Source organism: Canis lupus, chromosome 8 (genome assembly GCF_003254725.2).
Source record: "Canis lupus dingo isolate Sandy chromosome 8, ASM325472v2, whole genome shotgun sequence".
NCBI lineage: Eukaryota > Metazoa > Chordata > Mammalia > Carnivora > Canidae > Canis > Canis lupus.
In genome coordinates, this window is record NC_064250.1 from 71,223,450 (window position 1) to 71,247,241 (window position 23,792).

The 23,792-nt window shown below is 53.8% G+C and overlaps 1 protein-coding gene across 4 annotated transcripts; it reads right to left on the reverse strand.

The window, feature by feature from the left end:
* Window positions 1–2,848: 2,848 nt before the first annotated feature.
* LOC112657267 (uncharacterized) lies at window positions 2,849–22,333 on the reverse strand. Of its 4 annotated transcripts, none has more exons than XM_035719579.2 (14): window positions 21,342–22,131; window positions 17,428–18,019; window positions 16,816–16,936; window positions 15,050–15,142; window positions 14,042–14,142; window positions 12,576–12,668; window positions 11,313–11,445; window positions 9,713–9,826; window positions 9,324–9,479; window positions 8,884–9,008; window positions 8,208–8,294; window positions 4,964–5,736; window positions 4,150–4,230; window positions 2,849–3,782 (listed from the first exon to the last, which is right to left on the reverse strand). In XM_035719579.2, exons 1-11 carry the CDS (start codon window positions 21,568–21,570, stop codon window positions 8,219–8,221), a joined length of 1,833 nt encoding a protein of 610 aa, XP_035575472.1. In that variant the 5' UTR covers window positions 21,571–22,131; the 3' UTR covers window positions 2,849–3,782; window positions 4,150–4,230; window positions 4,964–5,736; window positions 8,208–8,218. The 4 variants fall into 4 exon arrangements, with proteins under 4 accessions (XP_035575472.1, XP_025299021.1, XP_025299020.1 ...); XM_025443236.3 differs by having other exon boundaries at window positions 8,164–8,294; window positions 21,342–22,130; XM_025443235.3 differs by having other exon boundaries at window positions 8,202–8,294; window positions 21,342–22,129.
* Window positions 22,334–23,792: the final 1,459 nt, after the last annotated feature.

Consider the following 23,792-nt stretch of genomic DNA (forward strand, 5'->3'; position numbering starts at 1 on the left):
GGGAGGTAGGGTGGGCGGGGGCTTTTAGAGGAAGAAGCCCAGGTGCTGGGGTGTCTTTGCTGTGACTTCCCCATTGCCAGAGGCAAGTACTCAGCCAACCTTGCCGGGCAGGGTCTTACACCCCCTGGGCTGTGCCACAGGCCATCAGGGTCAAAGTCAGAGCTGTGGCCTGTGCCTCGGGCCCCTGACAGCCTCCAGGGATGGGGCAATTTCTCCAGGGATACAGTCCGTAAAAATGTGTGAGTAGACATTTATAAGTGAAGTGTCACGTACTTGTAGAAATATGTGCAGATTATGGACGGGCAGCTTGCAAACACGTGCACAGCATGAACAGCCATGTGTCAGTACCCCCAGAAGCCAGCTTCGTCCGCCCTCCCCGTCCTCCCCACGGGGAAGCACCCCGTTGCTTCTTACCCCAGAATTAGCTTCACCTGTGTACCCCCTGCGTGTGGCTTCTCGCAGGAGGCGCTGGTGGGCTTCTCCCCAGCAGCCCTGCAGCTAAGGCGGGTTGCTTCTGTTTGCAGGATCGGGTTCCCTCTGACGAGTGTGGCTGACTTCTTGTCCATCCTACTGTGGTTGTCTCCAGGGTGATCCAGCCTGGGTCTCCTCCGAGGGTGCTGGCTGGGTGGACCTGTGCTCTCCTCCATGTCCTGTTCTAGGAGTGGATGCATAGGGTGCAGAAACCTAACCCTAGTCTAAATGCTGCTTGGATCCCACCTCAGAAAACATACATGCAAGTCCCCCAGAAGATATGTTTGCAGATAATGTGACTAGCAGCCTCCTAGAGCAAAGACCAAGAATATTTACAAAATATAAAAATATCCAGGACCAGGACGCCTGAGCGACTCAGCGGTTGAGTGTCTGCCTTAGGCTCAGGACGTGATCCCGGAGTTCCGGGATCGAGTCCCACATCAGGCTCCCTACATGGAGCCTGCTTCTCCCTCTGCCTCTCTCTCTGTGTCTCTCATGAATAAAGAAAGAAAATTTAAAAAAAAAATCTAGGACCAAAAGGTAAGCTTCATATCATCTGATATCCCAGAACCCCTAAGGATAAGAACAGTCAACTAGTTAGAACAATAAATGATGCAGATGACAGAGGAGAAAAGGACATAATTGCATAAGTGCAAATGGTCTAAACTCCTCTATAAAATGGCAGAAATTTTTGGGGTTGGCCAAAAAAAAAAAAAAAGATCGGGATCTGTTCCCTATAAGAAATGCACTTTAAATATGAAGACAAAATAGCTTAAAAGCAAGCAGATGGAAAAAGTGCCATGTCAAATCACAGTGATTTGGCTCTAATAACATCAAATAAAATAGATTTCAGACAAAGGATTTTTTTTTAAAGATTCTATTTATTTATTTATTTATTTTAGAGAGCGAGCAGGAGGGTCGGGGGAGGAGTGGAAGGGGAAGGTATTACAAGCAGTCTCCCAGCTGAGCACGGAGCCCAGTGCCATGCAGGGCTCAATCTCATGACGCTGAGCCAAAACCAAGAGTCGGACACTTAACCCACTGCAGCACCCGGGAGCCCCCAGAGAAAGGATTAGTACCAGAGAAAAAAAGAGTAAAGGGATCAATTCAGCAAGAGAACCAAACAAACCTGTTTATGCATCTGTAAGAGCTTCAAAATACAGGAAGGAAAACCAAGCCACAGAGAGAACCAAACCAATCCCTGCTCCCCTCATTTCTACGCACCTTGTCACCCTCCACCCCCTCCCCAGCCGGTTTGAAGCTGCATCCACTGGCGCCTTCTGCAACCAGGCAGCAGATCTCAACCAGGTGCCTCAGGGCTTCGGTGAAGAAGCAACCCCCACCGCACCCCACCTCCCCAGAGCAGAGACTGTATTTCCTTGCTGGGCTATTTTCAATGCCGACCCTGTTTATCAGCTGGGATGCAATGAGGCCTGGTAGGGACAGGCCCAAAGAGACAGCAGCGACATGTTGCTAGGCCCCTGCCTCAGCCTAAGGCTCTGTAGACCCTCTGGAAAGGGGGAGCCTCGCTCCTGCAGGCTCACAGGGCTCACAGGGAAGGGGTGTCGAAGATTCTCAGGCTCATCCTTCCAAACATCCTCATCTGTGTCTGAAGGTCGCTCTGTTCCTGTCAGCGCCCCATCTTTGATGTAAAAGACGTAACATTTTCAGCACTGCTACCCTTAAGATCAGATCCTAGTGCGACTTCCAGCACCCATTCAAAGTGCACTGGTAAGTGGGTTCTCATGTTGGCAACTAAGGCTCGTCCCACCGGGAGCCCTCGGAATCAGCATGTGGAATGTTCCAGGGAAACTAGGCTGCTTGCCAACTGACCCTCCTTGCCTACTTGTTGAGGATTTGGGGGTGAAAGTCTGCCCCCCACCTCTGGGTCTGTCTCAGGACATCACACCCGATCTCTCCAGAACGGTCCCCCCACCAACCCTCGGGCCGGCAGACCAACAACCAAGGTCAGGACCATGCACACCCGAGCAGAGACGAACCATGTCTACTCCGAGGGGACCAGCTTATCGGTGCGCCCGCAGGGACCAGGGGAAGCCAGCTGGGCAGGGACGGAACGTCAGAGGGTAAGGGGCATTCATTGCTGCAGGAGCATCCTCATGTGACAGGTGACTGGTGTCCAGGCAAGGCCACCCGAGATGGGTCCTAATGCATTTCTGGAAGCTTGGCTGCATCAGTGGCCTGCTGTGAACGAGGTGGAGAGGCAGGAACTGGCCTGACATCATACAGGAGGCTCAGGGAAGGGAAAGTGTTAGAATGGAGTTTTTTTCGTGACCCTGTTCCCCAAAGGGTCCCAAAGGATCCTCTCTAAGGCCACAAGAAATCCCCCATGAAGGGAGTCAGCATCTGCCCCTATAGATATTTTCAAGCTTGTGTTTTATTTCTTTAGACACAATCTGTCCACACTCCACACTATGTGTCTGGTACAGTCAGTGTCTGTGGCAGATATTGTCGCTGTCTGATACAGTCGGTGTCGGGTACAGTCACTGTCTGGTACAGTTGGTGTCTGATACAGTCAATATCTGATACACTCAGTGTCTAATACAGTCAACGTCTGATATACCATATGTCTGGTACAGTTGGTGTCTGATATGCTATGTTCCTGATACACCGTGTGCCTGATACAGTCGGTATCTGATATAGTCACTGTCTGATATAGTTGCTGTCTGATACCCTGTGTGTCTGATACAGTCACCATCTAATGCAGTTATTGTCTGATACAGTCAGTGTCTGAGACAGTCGCTGTCTGATACAGTGTCTGATACTCTGTGTCTGATACAGTCAGTGTCTAATACAGCCAGTGTCTGGTACAATCCATGTCTGATACAGTCAGTGTTTGATACAGTCGGTGTCTGGTACAGTTGGTGTCTGATATGCCATGTGTCTGATACACCATGTGCCTGATACAGTCGGTATCTGGTACGGTCAGTACAGTCGCTGTCTGATACCTTGTGCATCTGTTACAGTCAGTGTCTAATACAGTGTCTGATACAGTGTCTGATACACCGTGTACCTGATACAGTCGGTGTCTGGTACACTCAGTGTCTGATATGCCATGTGTCTGCTACACCGTGTGACGAGAGCCGGTCTTTGCAGGCCTGTCTGCTGTCTGCAGGTCCTACTGGGTCTCACTCATGGTTCCTCTGCCCTTGTGTGCTTGCTTATTTTTATACAGAGCTCATTGTCCTTTCCTTCAGAAACTACTTGTAGGAGCGATTTGATGCCCAGAATGAAGGCACTTTCCTCGGGAGACGATCAGTGTTTGCTGCTGCCCAGCCTCAGTCCAGGACAGTCTGAAATAAAACGTACGGCTTGAGTTTTTTCTTTTGTCTTTTTTTGGGGGGAGGGGGTGGAATTGCTTGCTTATATAACGTGATTGGGATGGAAAACCCACATTCAGTGACCCTCCCCACCCAGCCCCATGCCTAGGGCCCTCTCCCCTGGGTCCCAAGGGGTGGGAGATGTGGCTGGTCCCTCGGCTGTCCCTGGGACTCTGCTGCACGCAGGCCTCGGCCGGGCATGCTGGGGCTTCCTGCTCCCTGCCAGCATGGTCCTGCGCTGCTGGGTCAGAAATGACCCCAGGAACATGGTCCTGGGCCTGAGTCAGAGAAGAGAGTGTTCCTCAGGTGTGAGAGAGGGAGAGGAAGGGCTGAGACCCACCAGGATGGCAGCTCAGGAAGGAAGCAGCCTGTCTGTTCTCTCTAGCAGGTGGTGACCCATGGGATGGAGGGTCACATGGACCTGTGGGAAGTCAGAGAAGGACGGAATGAACAAGCCACTTCTTTCTTCAAACATGAGGAATGTGAGACCCTCTAAGGACTCCAGGCCAAAAAGTGTGTCCACCGCAATGAGGGACCAAGCTGTGGCCTGTGGACAAGGCCCACTGGGGTCAGGGCCAGTGGTGATCGGGGCTGTAGGCCAAATCAGTCCCAAAAGACAGAGACCACACAGGCAGCATTGTGCAATAAAATCAGGCCTTGAAAAAAAAAATCTGGGGGCACCTGGGTGGCTCAGTGGTTGAGTGTCTGCCTTTGGCTCAGATCGTGATCCTGGGGTCTTGGGATCAAGTCCCATATCAGGCTCCCCATGGGGAACCTGCTGCTCCCTCTGCCTGTGTCTCTGCCTCTCTCTGTCTCTCTCATGAATAAATAAATAAAATCTTTTTTAAAAAAGACTCTTCCAACTGGAAATCTTTTTTTAAGATTTTATTTATTTGAGAGAGACAGAGAGAGAGAACAGAGGGACAGGGAGAGGGAGAAGCGGGCTCTTCACTGAGCAGAGAGCCTGATACAGGGCTCAATCCCAGGACCCTGAGATCATGACCTGAGGCTGAAGGCAGATCTTAACCAACTAAGCCACTCAAGTGCCCCTGACCTGGAAATTTAAGTTTCTTAAATTCTTTTCAACATCTCCAAGGACAAAAGAAATACAGATGCAAATTGCCTCTATTACACTATGTTAAAGTGCTACGTACCTGAGCCTAGGGAATCTGCTAAAACAGCGTTGAAGCAAGGTCTGGGTCGCAGCCTCTCTTAAATACTGATGTACAGGAACTACTCTTTCATTTTCCAGAAAAGAGAATAACGTGAAGGAGGACAAAGGGAAGGAAAAGGAGAAACGACTTGACAGCTTCTGACTCAGATTAGGCAGAGGCCTGTTCATTGAAGCATTTTCATGCAGTTTGGGGGTGGCAGCAAGCAAGTGTCCCCCCACCTCCATGGGGAGGCGTGGGTGACCAAGGTGACTCCAGCAAAACTGTCCCTCTGCTCACAACTCTTTTGATACCAACTGTGGGAACTTCCACACCAGGCGAGGGTCCAACTGTTCAGTCACCAATCACCAATAGGCTATGTTCGCCTTTAATTCTGATGCTACATCAGACAGTGGTTGGGGCTGCAGGAATCTTGAGGTTCTTCTGGGGTTCATGCCAGCTTTTGGCTGGGTCCTCAGTAGGGTTTCTGGCTAGAACATGAGCATGTGGCCTCCCACAAGGCCTGGCCTGCCTTATTGCTTGGTGGCTGGGGTCAGGGTATTCCTTCTGACAGACGAGTCCAGAACTGAGAAGGATTGGGTTCCTCCTGGATGTCAGGCCACCATTTATGAAGTGGCCACCTGGTGGCCAGGGGCACCCAGATCCTTCTCCATAGGTGGGTGTCGGAGCCACACAACTTCCACAGCCCGAGGCTTCCTGAAGCTCGAGCTCACCTCCACCTCCATTAAGGGCAGTCAGGGAGCTGCCGCCAGATCCTGTGAAGACAAAGACAAACATGGTGGGTCCTCTGCTATCAAGACACGTGCCAGTGAGCAGACAAGACAGCTCTTGGCTGAAGGGAGACTGTGATGTGCATTTCAGGGAAGAAAGTAAGCAACAGACATGGAGGTCTAGGAGCCAGACCTTGGAGGAGGGGAATTTCAACAGATGGGAACGGCCCTCCAGGGAGGTGGAATAGAACAGCAAAGACTAGAGACAGTCTGTTTAAACCATATGAATGCATCATTTTTATGTGGGGAAAATGATCAAATATCAACACTTTCAGAGAAGTCCACCTACAGTCCACCTACAGGCAAAGAAGAGCACAGTGCAGCTAAACCAGTGGTTCTCAAAATACGTTCCATGGAATTCTAGGGCCCTGAGCCCCTTCGGGAGACCTGTGAGATCAAAACTCTTTTCATTATACTAAACCACTGTTTTTGCTTTTCACTGGGCAGACATTTATATCCATGGCCCAAAAGCCATGGTGGATAAAGCTGCTGGAAACTTAGCCTGCGCCAAGATAGTGACAGCAAATTCTACTAGTACCTTTCACCATCATGCACTCACAAAAATAATCCAGTTTCAATTTAAAATGTACTGATAAAAGAGTAAAAACAGTTACTTTTATTAAATCTCAACCGTGAGTACCCAGATGTTTAATATTCCACAGGAAGGAATGCACAGTTCATAGTTAGCCCTTCTACCACACAGAGAAAGACAGTAGCTGCCCTGCGGAAAAGCACCTGTGCAACTGTTTGAGTTACAAGCTGAACTAGCCACTTGCTCTACGGCATACCACTTTTACTTGAAAGAATGACCAATGGACAGACTATTCAGTTGTTGACAGCGATTTCTTGAGAGTGAATGGTGTGAGCTGGCGGCTTCAAAGCAAACAACAGACAGTATTTGTTACCAACAATAAAAATTTGAGCCCTCCAGCGAAAATCAGGATTTTGGAAAACTTGTGTCTTCTACTATGACCCTGAGATTCCCAACAGCTACGGACTCTCCTGATAGGTTCAATGGCAGTTTTAACAATGGTGCTTTTTGGATAAGGTGTGATAAAACGTGCCAACACCTGGATCTGCATCACTGTGGACTGGTATTTGCGATGTTACAAAATCACATATTGGGTAGAAGAGCCACTCAAATGCAAGACAGACCGGCAGATTTTACTACAATGGAACATGCAGATTTCATAAAATTCATCAGGTTGGTTTCAGAATCCATGTCCTAATCATTAATAAACTACCACCTCTCCAGTTTAGTTCTGTTATCAAAAAGTAATAACAACAAATACCTAAAAGAGGCATTAAAATATACTGCCTTGTGGCGCCTGGGGGCTTAGTTGATTAGGCATCTGCCTTTGGCTCAAGTCATGATCCCAAGGTCCTGGGACTGAGCCCCATATCAGGCTCTCTGCTCAGTGTGGAGCCTGCTTCTCCCTCCATCCCTCTCCACTGCTTATGATTTCTCTTTCTCAAATAAATAAATAAAATATTTTTTAAAATGATAAAATAAAATACCCTCCCTTTCTCCAACACACTAACTAGTCTATAAGAGGCTGGATCTGCCTTACATGCTTCAGCCAAAGCATGTCCAACAAGTTGAACACAGCAGCAGATACGAGGATGTACCTGTCTCCTAGTAAGCCAAAGATACTTGTAAAAATATAAAACAATGACACCCATATTATTAAGTTTGTTCTTATTATTACAAGAAACACTTAATTTTTTTCAATTAAAAATCATTATTTGCCATAATGTTAATATGTTATACATTTATTATTTTAAAATAAATTAATATTTCTAAATTAGTGTTATTTTTATATAAATACCAGTTTATTTCCAAATCTATGTATTCACATATAAATAGCATATGTTATCATTTACTTTGTTTACAGTTATTTGATAAATACTAATTTTCTATCTTTATGGATTACTACTATTTTTTTTAAAGATTTTATCTATTTATTCATGAGAGACACAGAGCAAGAGGGAGAAGCAGACTCCCTGCAGGGAGCACGATGCAGGACTTGATCCCAGGACCCCAAGATCATGACTGGAGTAAAGGCAGATGCTCAACCACTGAGCCACCCAGGTGCCCCGGATTACTACTTATTTTAACAAATACTGTAAATGAATTGTTACTAGATATTACTTGGATTTAATTTCTAATGTAGTAACTCTTAGATGCAATCCCATAAGCCACAGTTCTTTAGTTGAGTAATTGTTCAGAGTAAAGGGATCCTGAGACCAAAACGTTTGAGAACTGCTGGCCGAGAGCACACGGTGAAGTAATGTTCTCTGAAAGCAATGGGACCATGCTCTGGCTGTGCCCCTCGACCTCGTTCCCTCAGCATCCCCCAAGTTCCTGCCCTGGCCACCCGGCCCAGGGCTGGACCCTGCCTTATCGCCTACCCTGGAGGAGCGCTCTGGAGCCTTGCAGCCTCGGTTACCTTTACCAGAGCTGGGGTCAACAGCAGCAGCAGCAGCTTCCCTTGTCCTCGGTCTCCTCCAAGAGCACAGAGCAGCATGGCTGGGCCTGGGTGCTAGGGGGTGGGGAGAGAGCTCTTGTGCACCCGTGACCACCTGGCCTGTGCACCCATGAGTGTGCACAAATGAAGTCTCAACCAGTGTTTTCCAGGATACCTGGGACACTAGCAGATTCCCCAAGTCCCCACCCACCCTTCCCTCCAAGGACCCCTAGACAGCACTACCAGGGAGCCCTGGGAATTCTGGGAACGGGTCAGGACAGGAGGGTCCTGACTCTAAGGATCCTGCCCAGTGAAGCCTGGGAGCAAGAGGCAGGGAGACCAGTCTTCCTTAAGACCCCGGGTGGGTGATGGTCCTACACCACCTGCAGTGTTTTGCTGGGGACTCTGGCCAAGGCCTTGCCATGACTCTTGCTGTTTCCCTCTCTGGGAAAGGGGATCACTGAGCTATGAGACCTGTTTCCCTCTCTGGGAAAGGGGATCACTGAGCTATGAGACTCCAACCTAGGGTTCCCGATACCTGGCAGCGACTGACCCTCCCTGCTGGGGGCCCCTCCTCTCCCCGACCTGGGCCCCTGGCAGTACCCCACCTCCGTGGCTCCCCTCCCCCCTCTACCCACCTCCTACCCCTTATTCTCCCTCATACCTTAAATAATCTGGGAATCTGTCCCTGAAGGACGCCAGCCAGTCATCCACAGTCTCCCTGCCCTTGTTCCCTCTGAGCTGGAAGATCCCCATGATGGGTTCCTGTAGGTTGGCCAAGCCAACGTCCTGCAGGGAGCAGCCAGTGGGTGAGCCCAGGCCCTGTGTTCCCAGCCTCCTCTCTCAGGAGGACCCGTTCGCCTCACCCACCTACAGGCCCACACCCCAGGTCTACCTCAGGCCCCTCACCCGGCCTGTACTGCTGGTCAGAGCGTGAGACATCCCTGCCCCCACCTCACAGCCTTGCCGTGAGAGCAGGTAGCCCAGCGCTGGTGGGCCTGTGTGTGGCTGGGGTGAGGAGAGCACACCTGCCCAGACGGGGGGCCAGGACACAGAACTGGAAGGCCCCCAGCACCCGGCCTTCCCCAAGAGGTCCACACTCACCCTGTGCTTCGTGAAGATGTTGTGCAACTTCGTGGTGTCAGTGTTCACCTGAACCAAGATGTCCTCCCACTTCTTGGGCGCCAGCTTCTTGAGGTGGGTGGCCAGGGCCTGGATGTACTCCCCAAAGACCACCACATGCAAACTTCGCATGATGTCCTGCTCCCCAAAACACAAGGAGACAGAGAGGCCTGAGTGGAAGCTGTCCCAGGACATGGTCTGGCTGGCCCTCGGGGGTGGGGGTGGCGGGCTGTTACACGGACTTCTCTGGCACAGGCCTGTCGGGGGCTTGTCTCCCCACCACGAGGCAGATTGAAGCCCTAACTGCCAGGTTTCAGGGGTTCCTGCCTCAGCTTCTGGTCAAGGCAGTCGCCCCCAAGTGGGCCTCCTACCTCATACGTGAGAGTGGAGTACATTTTGGGACGGCCCTCCAGACTCTGCCACAAGGCCTCCAGAGCTCCAACCAGATCCTTGTCCTTCCTCACGAAGTAACCCAGGAGCAGACTCTGCAGACAGGAAGGCCAGACGTCATGGAGGCCCCCGGGCTGCCTGGTCTGGCTGTGCTCTCTGCCCCCTAGACTATTCTGCCCCAGCCTTGAGGGCCCCTCCCCTCCCCACCAGGCGCACACTTCTGGACCAGAAGGGCCCATACCGAGGGAGCCAGAGGCTTACCTGGCTATCTGTCCCAAAGCTCTGTCCACCCTCCTCCTGCTGACTCCTAGGAGTACCCCAGATTCAAACTGCGGCCCTTGACTTGAGCTCCTCCCTGGAGCCCTCCAGAGTCCTCCCGGGTCTCCCCCTCTCTCTGGGTCCCCACAGGACCGTTGCCTGGCTCCAGATCTCGATGATGCCTTCACCCTCCGGATCAGACTCCCAAGACTCAGTTCTCAATGGACGCCAGAGGGGACAGGCAGAGGGGGCAAAGCCAGCCTACTCGGCATTTAACCAGGGGACCTAAGCAAGTCCCAGGCCCACTACACCCCAGTGTCCCATCTGCATGATGAGCCTCATCGGCATCATCTATAAAACAGGGTGCCAAGTTCGGTCCATGTGCTGTGGCTGCTGGGAGTTCTTTTTAGAGGACCCTGGGGCTCTAGATGGGCCAGAACAGAACAGAACAGAACAGAATGCTGGGACGGGGGTGAGGCAAGGCAGTATGCCGGCCATCCTGGAGGAACCTCCCTGTGTCTTCCTAGGTGCTCAAATCTCTGTGGAAAATCCAATGGCAAGTGTCTCCAGAGCTGGTCCTCACCGCGAAAAATGAATCACTGGATAGACCTGCAGGAATGGAGACCCACCCACCAGGACCTCCCATCTTCCACCCAGGAAGCCCCCATTAGAACAGGGCCCTGAACCCCAGATTTGAAGGGAAAACTCTCTCCTGTGGCTTCCACATCCTAGGAGGCCACCTTGCACACTCAAGACTTGACCTGGGGCCAAGCCAGCCCCTGGGTATCCTCAGGGACCTCATCCTCCAGTGTGACAGCTGCAGTGCCAGAGGGGCAGGGACGGAGGCTCTAGGACACACTGAAGGGACCTTGCCTGCCTGGGACGCAGCAGGCTCAAAGCCGGGATCTGGGGGAGGGGGAGCAGATGTCAGGCCTCTGCTGGTCTGGCAGGAGAGCTGTTTCACAGGTGGAGAAAGGAAGAGGGGATAAAGGGAGGTGCCCTCAGCGGGGAGGGAGCCAGGCCTCAGAACAGGAGGAGAGGCCAAGTCCAGCTGCACCCACCCACCCTCCGCACCCACCCACCCTCGTCCCAGCTGGCCCAGCCTGCTGCTCCAGACAAAGAACTCCGGCCTGAGGAAGGCAGAAGGCCTGACCAGGAACCTCTCCAACCAAGTCCGCCACCGGGGCCCTGCCGTGTCCCACCCCAGCAAAGGCTCTGCTGGGCTGGGCAGAAGTCCAGGGAGACACAGGCAGGCGCCTCCTGCCTTGGTTCTCTGGGAACAGAGAAGACCCCACACAGGGCTGGGGCACTGGGGGACGGCACCTTGCACAGGGCTCTGCCCTTAAACAGGAAGTGGTCCCGGCTGTGGCTCTCGATGTCGTGGATGGTGTCTTGCACGACAGCGTCCAGATGTGCCGGCAGAATGTGTGCCCAGCTCAGCTCCTGCCACGTTTCCCTTTTGGGGCAACCAAAGTGATCCATAGGGGTGGCCCAGCGCCTTCCACAGCCCCAGGCTGCACACCAGCCACACCGGTGCCCCTCCGCGCCCGTCGGGCGGCCCTCATCTCTGCTGCTGTTGCTGTCTATCTATCCGGTCCCACTGTTTACCAGTATTTACAGACTGTTGTCTCCACGTGGTTTAAAATGCAAAAGGTACAGTGGAAAACTCGCCCAGAGGCGGCCAGTGCTACCGGTGTTTCCCTAGGAAATGGGGTCATACTGTACAACACATGGGTGTCCTCTCCCCTTGTCTCATGGGTGGTCAGTAGGGACCGGCCACCCAACCCGCAGCCTTCCACTGGCCTCGCCCAGAACCTGGACCACACCAGGGGGCCGTGCCTCACACACCCTCTGGCCCCGCCCACGCCCCGCCCCGCCACCCTCTGGCCCCGCCCACGCCGCTTCTCACCGCCCTCTGGCCCGCCCCACCGCGCCTCACACCCTCTGGCCCCGCCCACACCGCGCCTCACACCCTCTGGCCCCGCCCACACCGCGCCTCTCCGCCCTCTGGCCCCGCCCACGCCGCGTCTCACCGCCCTCTGGCCCCGCCCACACCGCCTCTCACCGCCCTCTGGCCCCGCCCACACCGCGTCTCACCGCCCTCTGGCCCCGCCCACACCGCCTCTCACCGCCCTCTGGCCCCGCCCACGCCGCGTCTCACCGCCCTCTGGCCCCGCCCACACCGCCTCTCACCGCCCTCTGGCCCCGCCCACGCCGCGTCTCACCGCCCTCTGGCCCCGCCCACACCGCCTCTCACCGCCCTCTGGCCCCGCCCACGCCGCGTCTCACCGCCCTCTGGCCCCGCCCACACCGCCTCTCACCGCCCTCTGGCCCCGCCCACGCCGCGTCTCACCGCCCTCTGGCCCCGCCCACACCGCCTCTCACCGCCCTCTGGCCCCGCCCACGCCGCGTCTCACCGCCCTCTGGCCCCGCCCACACCGCCTCTCACCGCCCTCTGGCCCCGCCCACGCCGCGTCTCACCGCCCTCTGGCCCCGCCCACACCGCCTCTCACCGCCCTCTGGCCCCGCCCACGCCGCGTCTCACCGCCCTCCGGCCCCGCCCACGCCCGGCCGCACCCCACGCACCTGAGGATGCAGCAGTTTGCCAGCACGTGCACCTCGGGGAGGGGCCCAGCAGTGGCGTTCTGGTGGAGGAAGTGGGCGGCCTCGGCCTCGTACCTGCAGTGCGAGGGCGGAGATAGAGCCCCTCCCGCCAGCCCCGCCCCCAGGCCCGCCGGACCCAGCCAGGCCCTCAGGACCCGCTCCCCTCCCCACTTCGCTGCTGCTCTCTTCACAGAGTCACAAATGTGGGTGACAGTGACCGAGAGGTTCACACGGCAGAGTTTACTTGGGCCGGCTCTGTGCCAGGCCCTGCAGCCAGATGCTTCCTAACGACCTTTTCATTTACTGCGCTCCGGGATCGTTTGTGATAAATGCTTTCAGAACCGGATGGGAGTGGTTTTTTCCCTTTGGCTAATGCAGTATTTGAGAGGCCCGCCCTCCCAGCCCGGCCGGCCCCCTGGGAGAGTCGGAGTGAGGCCTAGAGGAAGGGGGGGCTGGCACCCCGAGCCTGGGCTGGGCCCCTGAAGCGGCCCTAGAGCAGGGAGAGGATCAGGGACAGCACGCTGCTTCCCAAAGGCAGGAGAGAAGGCGCGCCCTCACTTAAGTCCCAAGAACAAGGATCAAACTGGCTACCCAACCACATTTTCTTTTCTTTCAAAGATTTTATTTATTTATTTATGATAGTCACACACACACACACACAGAAAGAGAGAGAGAGGCAGAGACACAGGCAGAGGGAGAAGCAGGCTCCATGCAGGGAGCCCCACGTGGGACCCCATCCTGGGTCTCCAGGATCAGGCCCTGGGCCGAAGGCAGGTGCTAACCCGCTGAGCCACCCAGGGATCCCCCAACCACATTTTCATAAGTATTTAAAACCTGGCTGATTTCACCTAAAAATCCACATCTCTGGTCTCTGTTAAGTAACCTGCTTAGTGTTTGCCCCATTAAGGAGCCCATCCTAGGTGAACACAGCCACTCTGAAGGCCCCAGAGAAAAGAGCCTCGTGATGTGGTCTACACAGTGCTTCGTCCGAGACATGCTTGGGGCCTGAGGCACCCACACACTGACCCTGAACCCAGCCCTAGCCAGTCAGAAAGAGGCGGGGTCCCCACCCAAATCCTAGACTGGGGCAGAGCTGGGTGTGTTCCATCCTGCTGTCCAGTAGGGGAGCCACAGCCCCGCGTGGTGTTTAAAGGTCAATTAATTAAAATTAAATAAAATTTAACTGTAGTCCCTCCATGGAACTAGCTCGACAGCCACAGGAGGCTAGAGCCACCATGTCACATGGGATATTTCCAGAGGGAAGGTAGGAGGTGAAACAGGCCAAACTGGGAGCACCCAAAGCCAATGCCAGAAGCTTCCCCTGCTTCGGGAACTGGCCAAACACCCGCTGGCCCATGGTTAGAAGCTTGGTTAGCACTCCAACTGGGGTTTGGTCGACCCAGTCACCCACGCCTCCTTCTCTGGGCAAGGACCACCTTTTCACTTACCTTTTCAGAAACTTTGAAAATGTTTCCAGAACCATGGATTGCACCTGGCTAGTGATAGGTAGTCCAATGGGTTGTACTGCATTAATGTTTTCTTCCAGCAGCTGTCAATCAAAATAAATGGGCTCTCAGGGGGACCCAGGGACCAGTCACAAAGCCAGTGGACCCTAGGAGAATATGTCCCCCCCCCCCAACTTTGTACCTGACACACCTGTCCTTGCAGGAAGGGCTGGAGTGCACAGGCCACCCCCCCACACCTCCCTGCCAGGCTGCCTGCTGCAGATGGCAAAGAGTAGACACCTCCCACCAGGCCCTCACTGCCCCTCCCAAGCCCACCTGTCTTGCCAGGCCTCTCTCCCTTGAACCCTCCACTGTATCCTGCCATCAGCCAGACTGAACAACTTCCTCATCTCCACACAGGGCTAGGCTTCTCCTGTGGGTCCCAGAAGCTGCCCCAGCCCCACCTGACACTGAACAGCGCTGCTTGGGATAAAGGCATTAAGAATGCTTAAGAGCACCTCCTCTTCTCCCTCTAACCCTGAGCGGTCAAGAGAAGAAACAGAAACCCCCTGCACCGGATCCTCTAAAAGAAGAGCGCCAGCCCCAACACACACCCACTGGTGGCCTCTCCACCCTCAATGGGCTGCTCAACCCTCTCCCCGAGGTGTCCCCAGACACGGGTCTCTCTCTATGCAAGTCCTCCCTGAGGTTGGAACGGGCTTCATGAGCAGAGACATTCCAGGAGGAGGCCTCTCCCCAGAAGAGATGCCCCCCAGCCCTGTGCTAGGACCTCATCTGCCTCTGCCCACCGCCCTCAGACACTGACACTTTGATGCCCGGAGCCCCAACCTCCAGTGTGCCACTCATCCTTGCTGCACATGGGCCCCACCACCCATCAGCCCGTCACCCCCCCACCCCAGTCCTTCCAGGGCCCCTCCCTTCCAAGCCGGGTGCTCAGGAAGGGCCAGGAACCCTGCATGGTGGGCTGGAAAAGTGCCGATGGGCATGTACCTGGAAGATTTCGATAAACGTCGGGCAGGAAGCCTGGGCCCATGTTTTCCAATCACAGATCAGGACATTTTCTAGTTGTTCCTCCAAGCTTTCCTGCCCAGAAAACAGTGAAAGCAACTTCTATCCCCATGCTCCTCTCTGGGGCACACCAGGCCCAGCTCCAACGGAAGACAGGAGCAAGGGTGAGAACCAGAGCCAGCAAGGGGGACCATTGACCAGCGGCCTGAAATCCCCCCACCCTGATGGTCCCATAACCGAGTCAAACTCCTCTTTCACGGCCTCCAGCCCTCCATCCATCATGGATGGCCTGTGAAGCACCTTCTAGATACACTGTCCTCCTCGATCCTGGCAGGGTGATTGCGCCCATGCCCCACACACTCATTCACCCGTAGGCACCGAGCAGCTGCCATTCCTGGGCAGCCAGAGCCCTTTCATGAGGGTACCTGAGAGGGGCTCCCAGAGACCCACAGCCCCGGGGCACACAGGGGCGGTGGACTGCTGGGGACCAGGCGGCTCCAGAGAGACCCGGGGCACTGAGGACCAACTCCTGGCCAAGAACCCAAGTGTGACCTCCCCACCCGACCACGGCAGTGATAAAGGGGAAGGTTCCCTGAGGAAGCTGTCCTCCTCATCTGGACTTGCACACGGCCAGTGCAGTGCAGTCTTGGGGGGGCTCACACTGGCTGCCCATGCTCCCACCCAAGTTTCACTCTTAGCCCAGGAGGCCTGCTGGGTCCTCGGCAGGCCTAGGCCTTCTTATCTGGAGAAGGGGATCGCCTAGAAGTGAATTCTCTCTGGCTCAGCCCTCAGCACTTTCCCACTCCTACCCCACCCCAGCCACACCCTGCCCTCCTCCTGGGTCTGGTCCAGAGAGGATCCCAACCCCACGTCCAGCTGATGCCAGCCCTCGCCTGGCACAGGTGCCCGGGGATGTAACGGCATCACTCCCACTTGGCCTCTTGACAGCACCACCACAGTAAGGCATGTTGTCACGTTCGTCCTGGCTGCGTGTCTGAATGGACCACTGGACACTACCACGTGGCCCTTGACAGGTGCAGAGTGGGAGAGCAGGGAATAAGCCCTGTCTTCCTTAATTCAGCTCAGACTGCAACGCCACAGTTTCGGGGAGGACCATGAAGGAAAGAGGGCCTCAAACCCATGTGATCCAAGGAACCCAAAAAAGGCTCGGCATTTATATACCAGTTACTGGAAAAATCTCAGCTAAATCGATACGGATTCTTTACCTTACTGTCATAAAGCTTAGTTTCTCAGTCTGTTAGCTAAGAATGGCCGAGAGCCTCCCTGCAATCCCCAAACATCTCTTCCACAAGTCCCTAGGACGCGCGACACATCTGTGCCAAGACCAGGGGTGCCCTTATAGGAAATCACGTTTCAACCCCAGTAGGAGACTGTGATGTCCCCTTGAGTCCTCACTGTGTCTGCGTGGATTAACCGCAGGCGCCCACCTGAGGCCCGCTGGCCCTGCTCCGTAGCCCCCGGTGTGGAAGGTGCCGGACTGCACTCACCAGTCAAGGCAGAGACCTGTGGCCTGGTGCTCTCCCTACAGGCCCACTAGGCAGGGTTCCTCCCACCGTAGAGCCTCGGCACACTCTCACTTCCCATGTGACAGTGCTCAGGGCACAGAATCAGCACACCACCCCTCAGCCCCCCACCCAGGACCCACCCTAGCCCATTCCCTTGCCTGCTGTTCCCCAGATGCAGGACGGGGAGGCCTCTGGGTGAGGGATACTCCTGGATCCATTTACCTGTATTAGTCCCACCAGCTTCTTCTGCATTCGGGACATCCAGGGAACAAACGTCACAGAATCTAAGAGGTGCCTGACCGCGGGCTCCTGGGAGGTGGGAGGTGCACTCACAAGTGTCTTCCTGATGGGTCGGAAGGAGCCATGGGGCAAAGAGCTGAGCTGGGGCTAGGGTGTGGAGGTCAGCTCGGCGCTGAGGGCAGCGGACTCTAAGCTGGGTCCTGCCTCCTGCCGGCCTGTGCTGCCCTCTCCCCACCCCTGCACAGGGCCCAGTGACTGCAGAGGGCAGCTGGGCTGAGAAAGGGAGCCAGAGGCTCTATTGGTGTAGACAAGTCTCCGTGTTCTCTCTCTCTCTCTCACACACACACACATGCACAAAACATGCTAACACATCCACACATGCTATACAACAAACACACCAACATACACACACACACATGTGCGCACACGCTGTCCCCAGGACCAACTGCATCCTCCCTTCTCCGGCCACCAGTCCCACCCCAGTGGCCCCTCCAAAGGTTCTTTGTTGACCACAGTCCTACAGTCCTGGCCTGAGGGTCCTCACTCAGAGTGGTGGCCTCACCCAACACTGCAAGGTCCCCCAGGAGGACTCACCCTGGCTCCCCAAACAACGTTATCTTGGCCCAGGAGTACAGCATGTGACAGCTTTCCCTGTTGGTGCCAAAGGAGTGCATGAGCTCCCAGAGGCGGTTGAGGAGGACCTCCTGGAAGTGTGTCCTGTAGACCTTCCAGAGCTGGGGCCCCAACAGGCTGGCCCGCGGGGACCTCAGGCCCTGTGTCACAGCCTCTTCTAGCTTCTCCAGGTACAGGTCCACCTGGTCGCCAGGGCCCAGGGCAGGCACTCTGGCCTCCACATCACTTCTCAGCAGCTTCTCCAGCTGATTGCCCCAGGCGGCAACTCCGCCATCCTGGAGGTCACCATCCTGGAGGTCACCATCCTGGAGGTCACCATCCTCCCAGCTCTGGTGCTTCTCCTGTGTCCACTCTATGGTGCCCAGCACAGCCTGGATCTTTAGCTCCAGCTCCGGGCAGTACTCAGTGCCCTCCAGAGCCTGCTGGAGCACCTGCCACATGCTCTGGGCCACAACCTGGTACAGGGATTTGCAGTCTTGCCCTTGCTTTACCAATGTCGGGATGCTCAGGTAGGCCTCCAGGAACTGCCCATCCTGGACCAACTCGGAGAAACCTGGAAGAAAGGAACCCAAAAAGATGGGTTTTCGAAGAAAAGAAGCACTCCCTTCACAGAGAAGGAGGTCCAGCAGAGGTAGCTGAGAATGTTCTAGAAAGAGGTTCTCCAAAGAAATGTGCATCAGGACCACCCAGAGGGCTCACCCAAGCCCAGGCTAGAATGTGTGTTTCCAATGGGTTATGGAGTCCAGGAGATGCTAACAGTGCTGGTCCTGAAACAACCTGCTATGCCCAGAGGGAGAGATTGGAAGGGAAGGATTCCGCTTTGGATCCCAGAGGAGCCTCTGCAAGATACCCCAGCCTCTAGCTGCAAGAGACAGGCTCTAGTGACACTCAAAACCAAAAGGGGTGGGGGGCACTTGAGTGGCTCAGTTGGTTAAGTATCTGCCTTCAGCTCAGGTCGTGATCCTGGAGTCCTGGGATCCAGTCTGCATCAGGCTCCCTGCTCAGTGGGGGGCCTGCTTCTCCCTCTCCTTCTGCCCCTCACCCTGTTTGTGTTCTCTCTCTCTCACAAATAAATAAAATATTTAAAATAAAAATAAACTGAAAGAGGAATTGGTGGGCAGGGTTGTCCACAGCAATTGAACACCTGGATGCCAATTCTTATGGACTTCTACTTGAAAGGGCATTTTTGAACTTTAGGTTCTCCCTGAAGTTTTCAAAATAAGAGGGCATTTATACTTCAAACTGGGACTCAGAGTGCCTTTCTATTGTCAAGGGTGAATGCATGTTCTCCCCTTTCCTATTCCTCCTTCCTGACAGCTGGGATGCACATGTGATGCCAGAAGCTGGGCAGCCATCTGGGGCCATGAGACAAGAACCCCATGTGGAGGATAGTGGAGGAGTACGATGGAGAGCTTCTGGGTCTCTGAGCACTGAGGAGCCCTGGACCACCTACCCAAATCTTCCATGAGAGAAGCAAATTTTATCTTGCTTAATCTTAAGCCAGTAGTTCTTTGGTCTCTCAGTGAAAGCAGCTGAACTTATAATAATAAGAATTGAAGAGGAGTGCAGTAGGGGATGGAAATTACTTTGAACCAGAGCAGGACAGCCTTCCATGGCATGCAACTATTTAGGGATGAGAATTCCCTACCTAGTTCTCCTAGATAGCTCCTCGTGGATAGTAATTAATCAGATTAGACTTAAACTCAGAACTGTAGCCCCTGGAACTTAGATGGTTTTACCAGATGCAGGGCTTTTCGACATCATTGTCCTTCTGTCCGGAGCTGCACTGTCCAGCACACCAGCCCCGAGCCACACACGGCTACTTGGGCACTTGAAATGCCAAAACTGAGCTGTGCTGTCAGTGTAAACCACACACCAGATTGCAAAGACTTATCAGGGGGAAACCAAAAAAAAAAGGTAAAATGTCTTAATTCTAACATCAATTGAATGTTGAAACATGTTGAAATACTACATCAGCTATATTGGGCTAAATGAAATATATCACTAAAATTAGTTTCATCTTTTTCTTTTTATATTTCTACTGTGACCCCTGAAAACTTTAAATTACTGAACGGCTCCCACTCTGTTTCTACTACTCTGGAGCACTCTCACCCCTCCCCCTGTAACACGGAGCTCCTGTTTATTCTGCACCGACCTGGCTGTTTTCTGGCTATGATCCCCCTACCCCAAAACAGAAGAGCTGCCCTTACAAAGCTGGGGTCTCCCGGGCTTCTTACAAACACCGCTGTGTTGGTACTATTTGTGTAGCACAGACACTGGTGGGGATGGACGTGGCAGGCAAAGGCAGACACGGGGTGTCCACTGTCACGTCATCCACACGCCCCAGCAGGCCCATCAGGCTATGCACAGCTTGGCTGCTCCAGGCCAACTGACCATCTCCCGGCATCCCAGGCCAGCAACACATAGGGCCAGCAGAAAAAAAAAGTGAAATGACCCTGAAAAGTGACCATCCTGGCAAGGATGCCCCCATGCCACCAGGCACAGGGTTAGTGAGGACGTAGGAGGCCCTCAAAGATCCCATCACCTGTGAATCAACTGCTAAATACTTGTTCCCTCTTCGGAACCATGTCAGTCACCATCCAGATGCCAGAGATAGAAAGGCAGTGGTGACACCTCGTCCCTCCGTGACCCCATGCTCCCATTGCAATTCTGCAACTTCCCACTGACCTCAGAAACTCTGAAGCATTTTCTCTTCAGGAAAACACTCCCTAGATTACAAAGGTACCAGCTTCTCGCAGAAAACCAGCCCCCTCCCACAAGCCCACTAGGGACCAGAGCCTTAATAAACAGCCCCGGCCAGCCCTGCTGTTGCACTCAGGGTCACTTAGCAAGCTTTCCTGGGCACAGACACAGGCTGAGTCATGGAGACACAGACATGGCTTGGACACAGACACTCCACACACGGCTCCCTTCCCACCCCAGGCCTCTCTTCTCTCACTCCGGTAGCCCCAAAGCCTGGGCACAATCTAGCAGCCAGCTCTGCTGGCCTGCATTTTATTTTATTTTTTTAAAGATTTTATTTATTTGAGAGAGAGCACACAAGCAGGGAGAGGGGCAGAGGGAGAGGGAGCAGCAGGCTCCCCCAACTACAACTCCAGGGCTCCATCCCAGGACCCTGGGATCATGACCTGAGCTGAAGGCAGATGCTTCACCGACTGAGCCACCCTACCCCGGCGCCCCTGCCAGCCTGGATTTGAAACTTGACCTTCTCACTTGCTGTGGGTCCCTGGGCAAATGACTCTACCCTCCGAACCTTGGTTTCATCAGCTTTGAGATGAGCTTTGTGTAGGAGCCCACGGTGAGTCTCACAGATGTGATGACTCCTGGCTGGTTCACTCTGCTTTGGTACTTCTCTTGCTCCCCCAGACTGTGTGAGAGACCCCCTGGGCTCAGCAGCCCACCCCAGCCCTGTGACAGCCCTCTGCATGGCAGGTGGTGGTCAACAAGCCAGTCCCATTCACTCCATGTTGGACACTCCGGCCATGGGAAGGAGGTATCTCATCACTGTGCCCGGTCACCTCCAGGCACCCAGAGCGACATCCAGGAGGGTGGCAGACAGTAAATACCGAATGAAAGGATGAATATATGAGCAAAAAAAATGAAGAAACAGGACAAAGACTCCTATCAGATATAAAGGCAAGAACCAGGGGCGCCTGGGTGGCTCAGTCGGTGAAGCGTCTGCCTTCAACTCAGGTCATGATCTCGGGGATTGAGATCCTAGGATTGAGGACCACATGGGGGGCTCCATGCTCAGTGGGGAGTCTGCTTCTCTTCCCCTCCCCCAGCCCATAAATAAATAAATAAATCTTTAAAAATAAATATAAAAAAATAAATAAATATGGCAAGATCCATACCTTTGGAAGTTTCTGGTGGATCAGTGACATTTTTGTCTCCTTTATTTCTGCGCAGTACTCTCAGAAACCCTGCAATCTTGCTCAGCTTCGAAGAATGGCCTTTGGGCTCTTGTCTCTGGTGCCCCTGAGCCTCACTGGGCAGGAATTGTTGGAGCTCGAAGCCTGCTTCTCTTCCTTCCAGCCTGGCTTTCTTCTTGCCCCAGTGGATCTTCATTTGGACACAGGCCATCTCCCTGCCTTTGTGCCTGACAGCAACCTGGCCCTACACACACACTCTGGCTCTGGCAGACTTGCAAATCATGGAATTTCCTTCTTTCTCCACCCAAGAAAAGAAACAAACAAATGAGAGGAAGCTTAAAAAAAAAAAAAAAAGGTGTGGGGACGCTTGGGTGGCTCAGAGGTTGAGCATTTGCCTTCAGCTCAGGGCTCAGGGTGTGATCCTGGGATCCAGGATGGAGTCCCTTGTCCGGCTCCCTGGTGGGAGCCTGCTCCACCCTCTGCCTATGTCTCTGCCTCTCTCTGTGTGTCTCTCATGAAGAAATAAATCTTAAAAAAAAAAAAAATGAGAGGAAGCTGATGACTGCGTCTAAAAATATAATATTAACACTTCTCAATTTTTCCCCAAATTTCACAGACCAGGACTTTTGGTCTGAGCAAAGATGGAAGTGGCAATCTCATTGTTCAGTCCAGGAACGTTTCCCTGACCTTTGGTCAACCTCAGGTTAGAGCCAAGGCCGTAAAGTTAGGCACATCATGCGAACGAAGCCTGTGGTCACAGTAGACCACCATCACCACCACCACCACACTCCCACCCACCATTGATTGCTGTCAAAAAGTAAGAATACACTCCTGTTCAGGTTTTTATAAAAATCTATCATTGGGATGGGGATCCCTGGGTGGCTCAGCAGTTTCGCGCCTGCCTTTGGCCCAGGGCGCGATCCTGGAGTCGCGGGATCGAGTCCCACGTCGGGCTCCCGGCATGGAGCCTGCTTCTCCCTCTGCCTGTGTCTCTGCCTCTCTCTCTCTCTCTCTCTCTATGTCTATCATAAATAAATTAAAATTAAAATTAAAAAAAAATTTGAACACCCTCTTTTAAAAAAAAAATCTATCATTGGGGATCCCTGGGTGGCTCAGCGGTTTAGTGCTGCCTTCAGCTCAGGTCGTGATCCTGGGGTCCCGGGATCGAGTCCTGCGTCGGGCTCCCTGCATGGAACCTGCTTCTCCCTCTGCCTGTGTCTCTGCCTCTCTCTCTGTGTCTCTCATGAATAAATAAATAAAATAAAATCTTTAAAAAAAAAAAAAAAAAGGAAGGTGCAAACAGCTGGCTCAGGCCAGAACCCTTTCAGGGGCGGGGCCCAGTGGAGGTGAGGGGGCATTAGGAGCAAGCCTGCCCCTCCTGCCAGGGAGCCGAGGGGGTGTCGGGGGCAGGGAGGTGTCTTCTAAGAGCCTGTTTTATTATCAGGCTTCCGTGCACACAGAACAAAACTTTGGGTTTTTTCTCCTGTGGATCTGTCTTGTGTTATTTAATTATCTGTCCCGCTGCAAACCTTGAGGGTAGAGAAGGATTTTTTCTTCCCCTACAACACTCATCCCTCCAAATCCCCACCCCTACCCAGCTGCGTGAATCCCATCTTTCTTCAAACCAGGCTCCTCTGCACAATCTCACAGGCCTTGTCGTGAGGGACTCCATTCAGCATTCTAGAACAGTGCCTCATTTCCGAGGACTACTTTGGCTTATTTGCCATTCCCTGGGTTCATTACTTCTTGCTCACAGAGACAGAAACACACACAGAGCCACACTTTACTAAGGGGCACACAGTTTACGGACACACCAAGTTCTCGGGGATTTGGGCACTGCCGTAAACACACAATACAATATCCTCCCCATGTGCTGCAAAATGGGGCTCCTGTCCTGAGCTGGGTGTTTTTCATGGGGCACCTCCTTCACTCCTTGACAGCCCTATGAGGCAGGCCCTAAGTGAGATGCATGGGACAAGGAGATGCCCTGAGGCCTGGAGCTAGAAGGTACTGGAACCGGGATACATGCCCCATAGGGAGCCTCCATAGCCGCTCCTCCTAGAAATGCTGTTGAGGAGGGGAAGGCTCCCAGGGTATCCCTGTTTTCCTGACTCAAAGGCTTTGGGGCTATGAATGTATCCAAAATCTGGAACCAGAAAGATGCTCCACGTCTGGACTGATGTGCTTCCCCTGGTCACACACCTAGATGAGAGTACTCACAACATGTTCAGACGTAAGGGACCAACCTTGGGCGGTCACAGCTAAGTGGCCGCGGGACATGTGTCCAGCAGGATGGCTTGTGAATGCTGGCACCCCGCACACAGTTCTCTAGGAGTCCGAGATGAGCTTTGGAACAGGGCTGTCTCTAATGGGCATGGGTGGCAAGACTTTGGTGCCCTGCCTGAGTCTGGAAGCTTGGGCATGAGGCACACC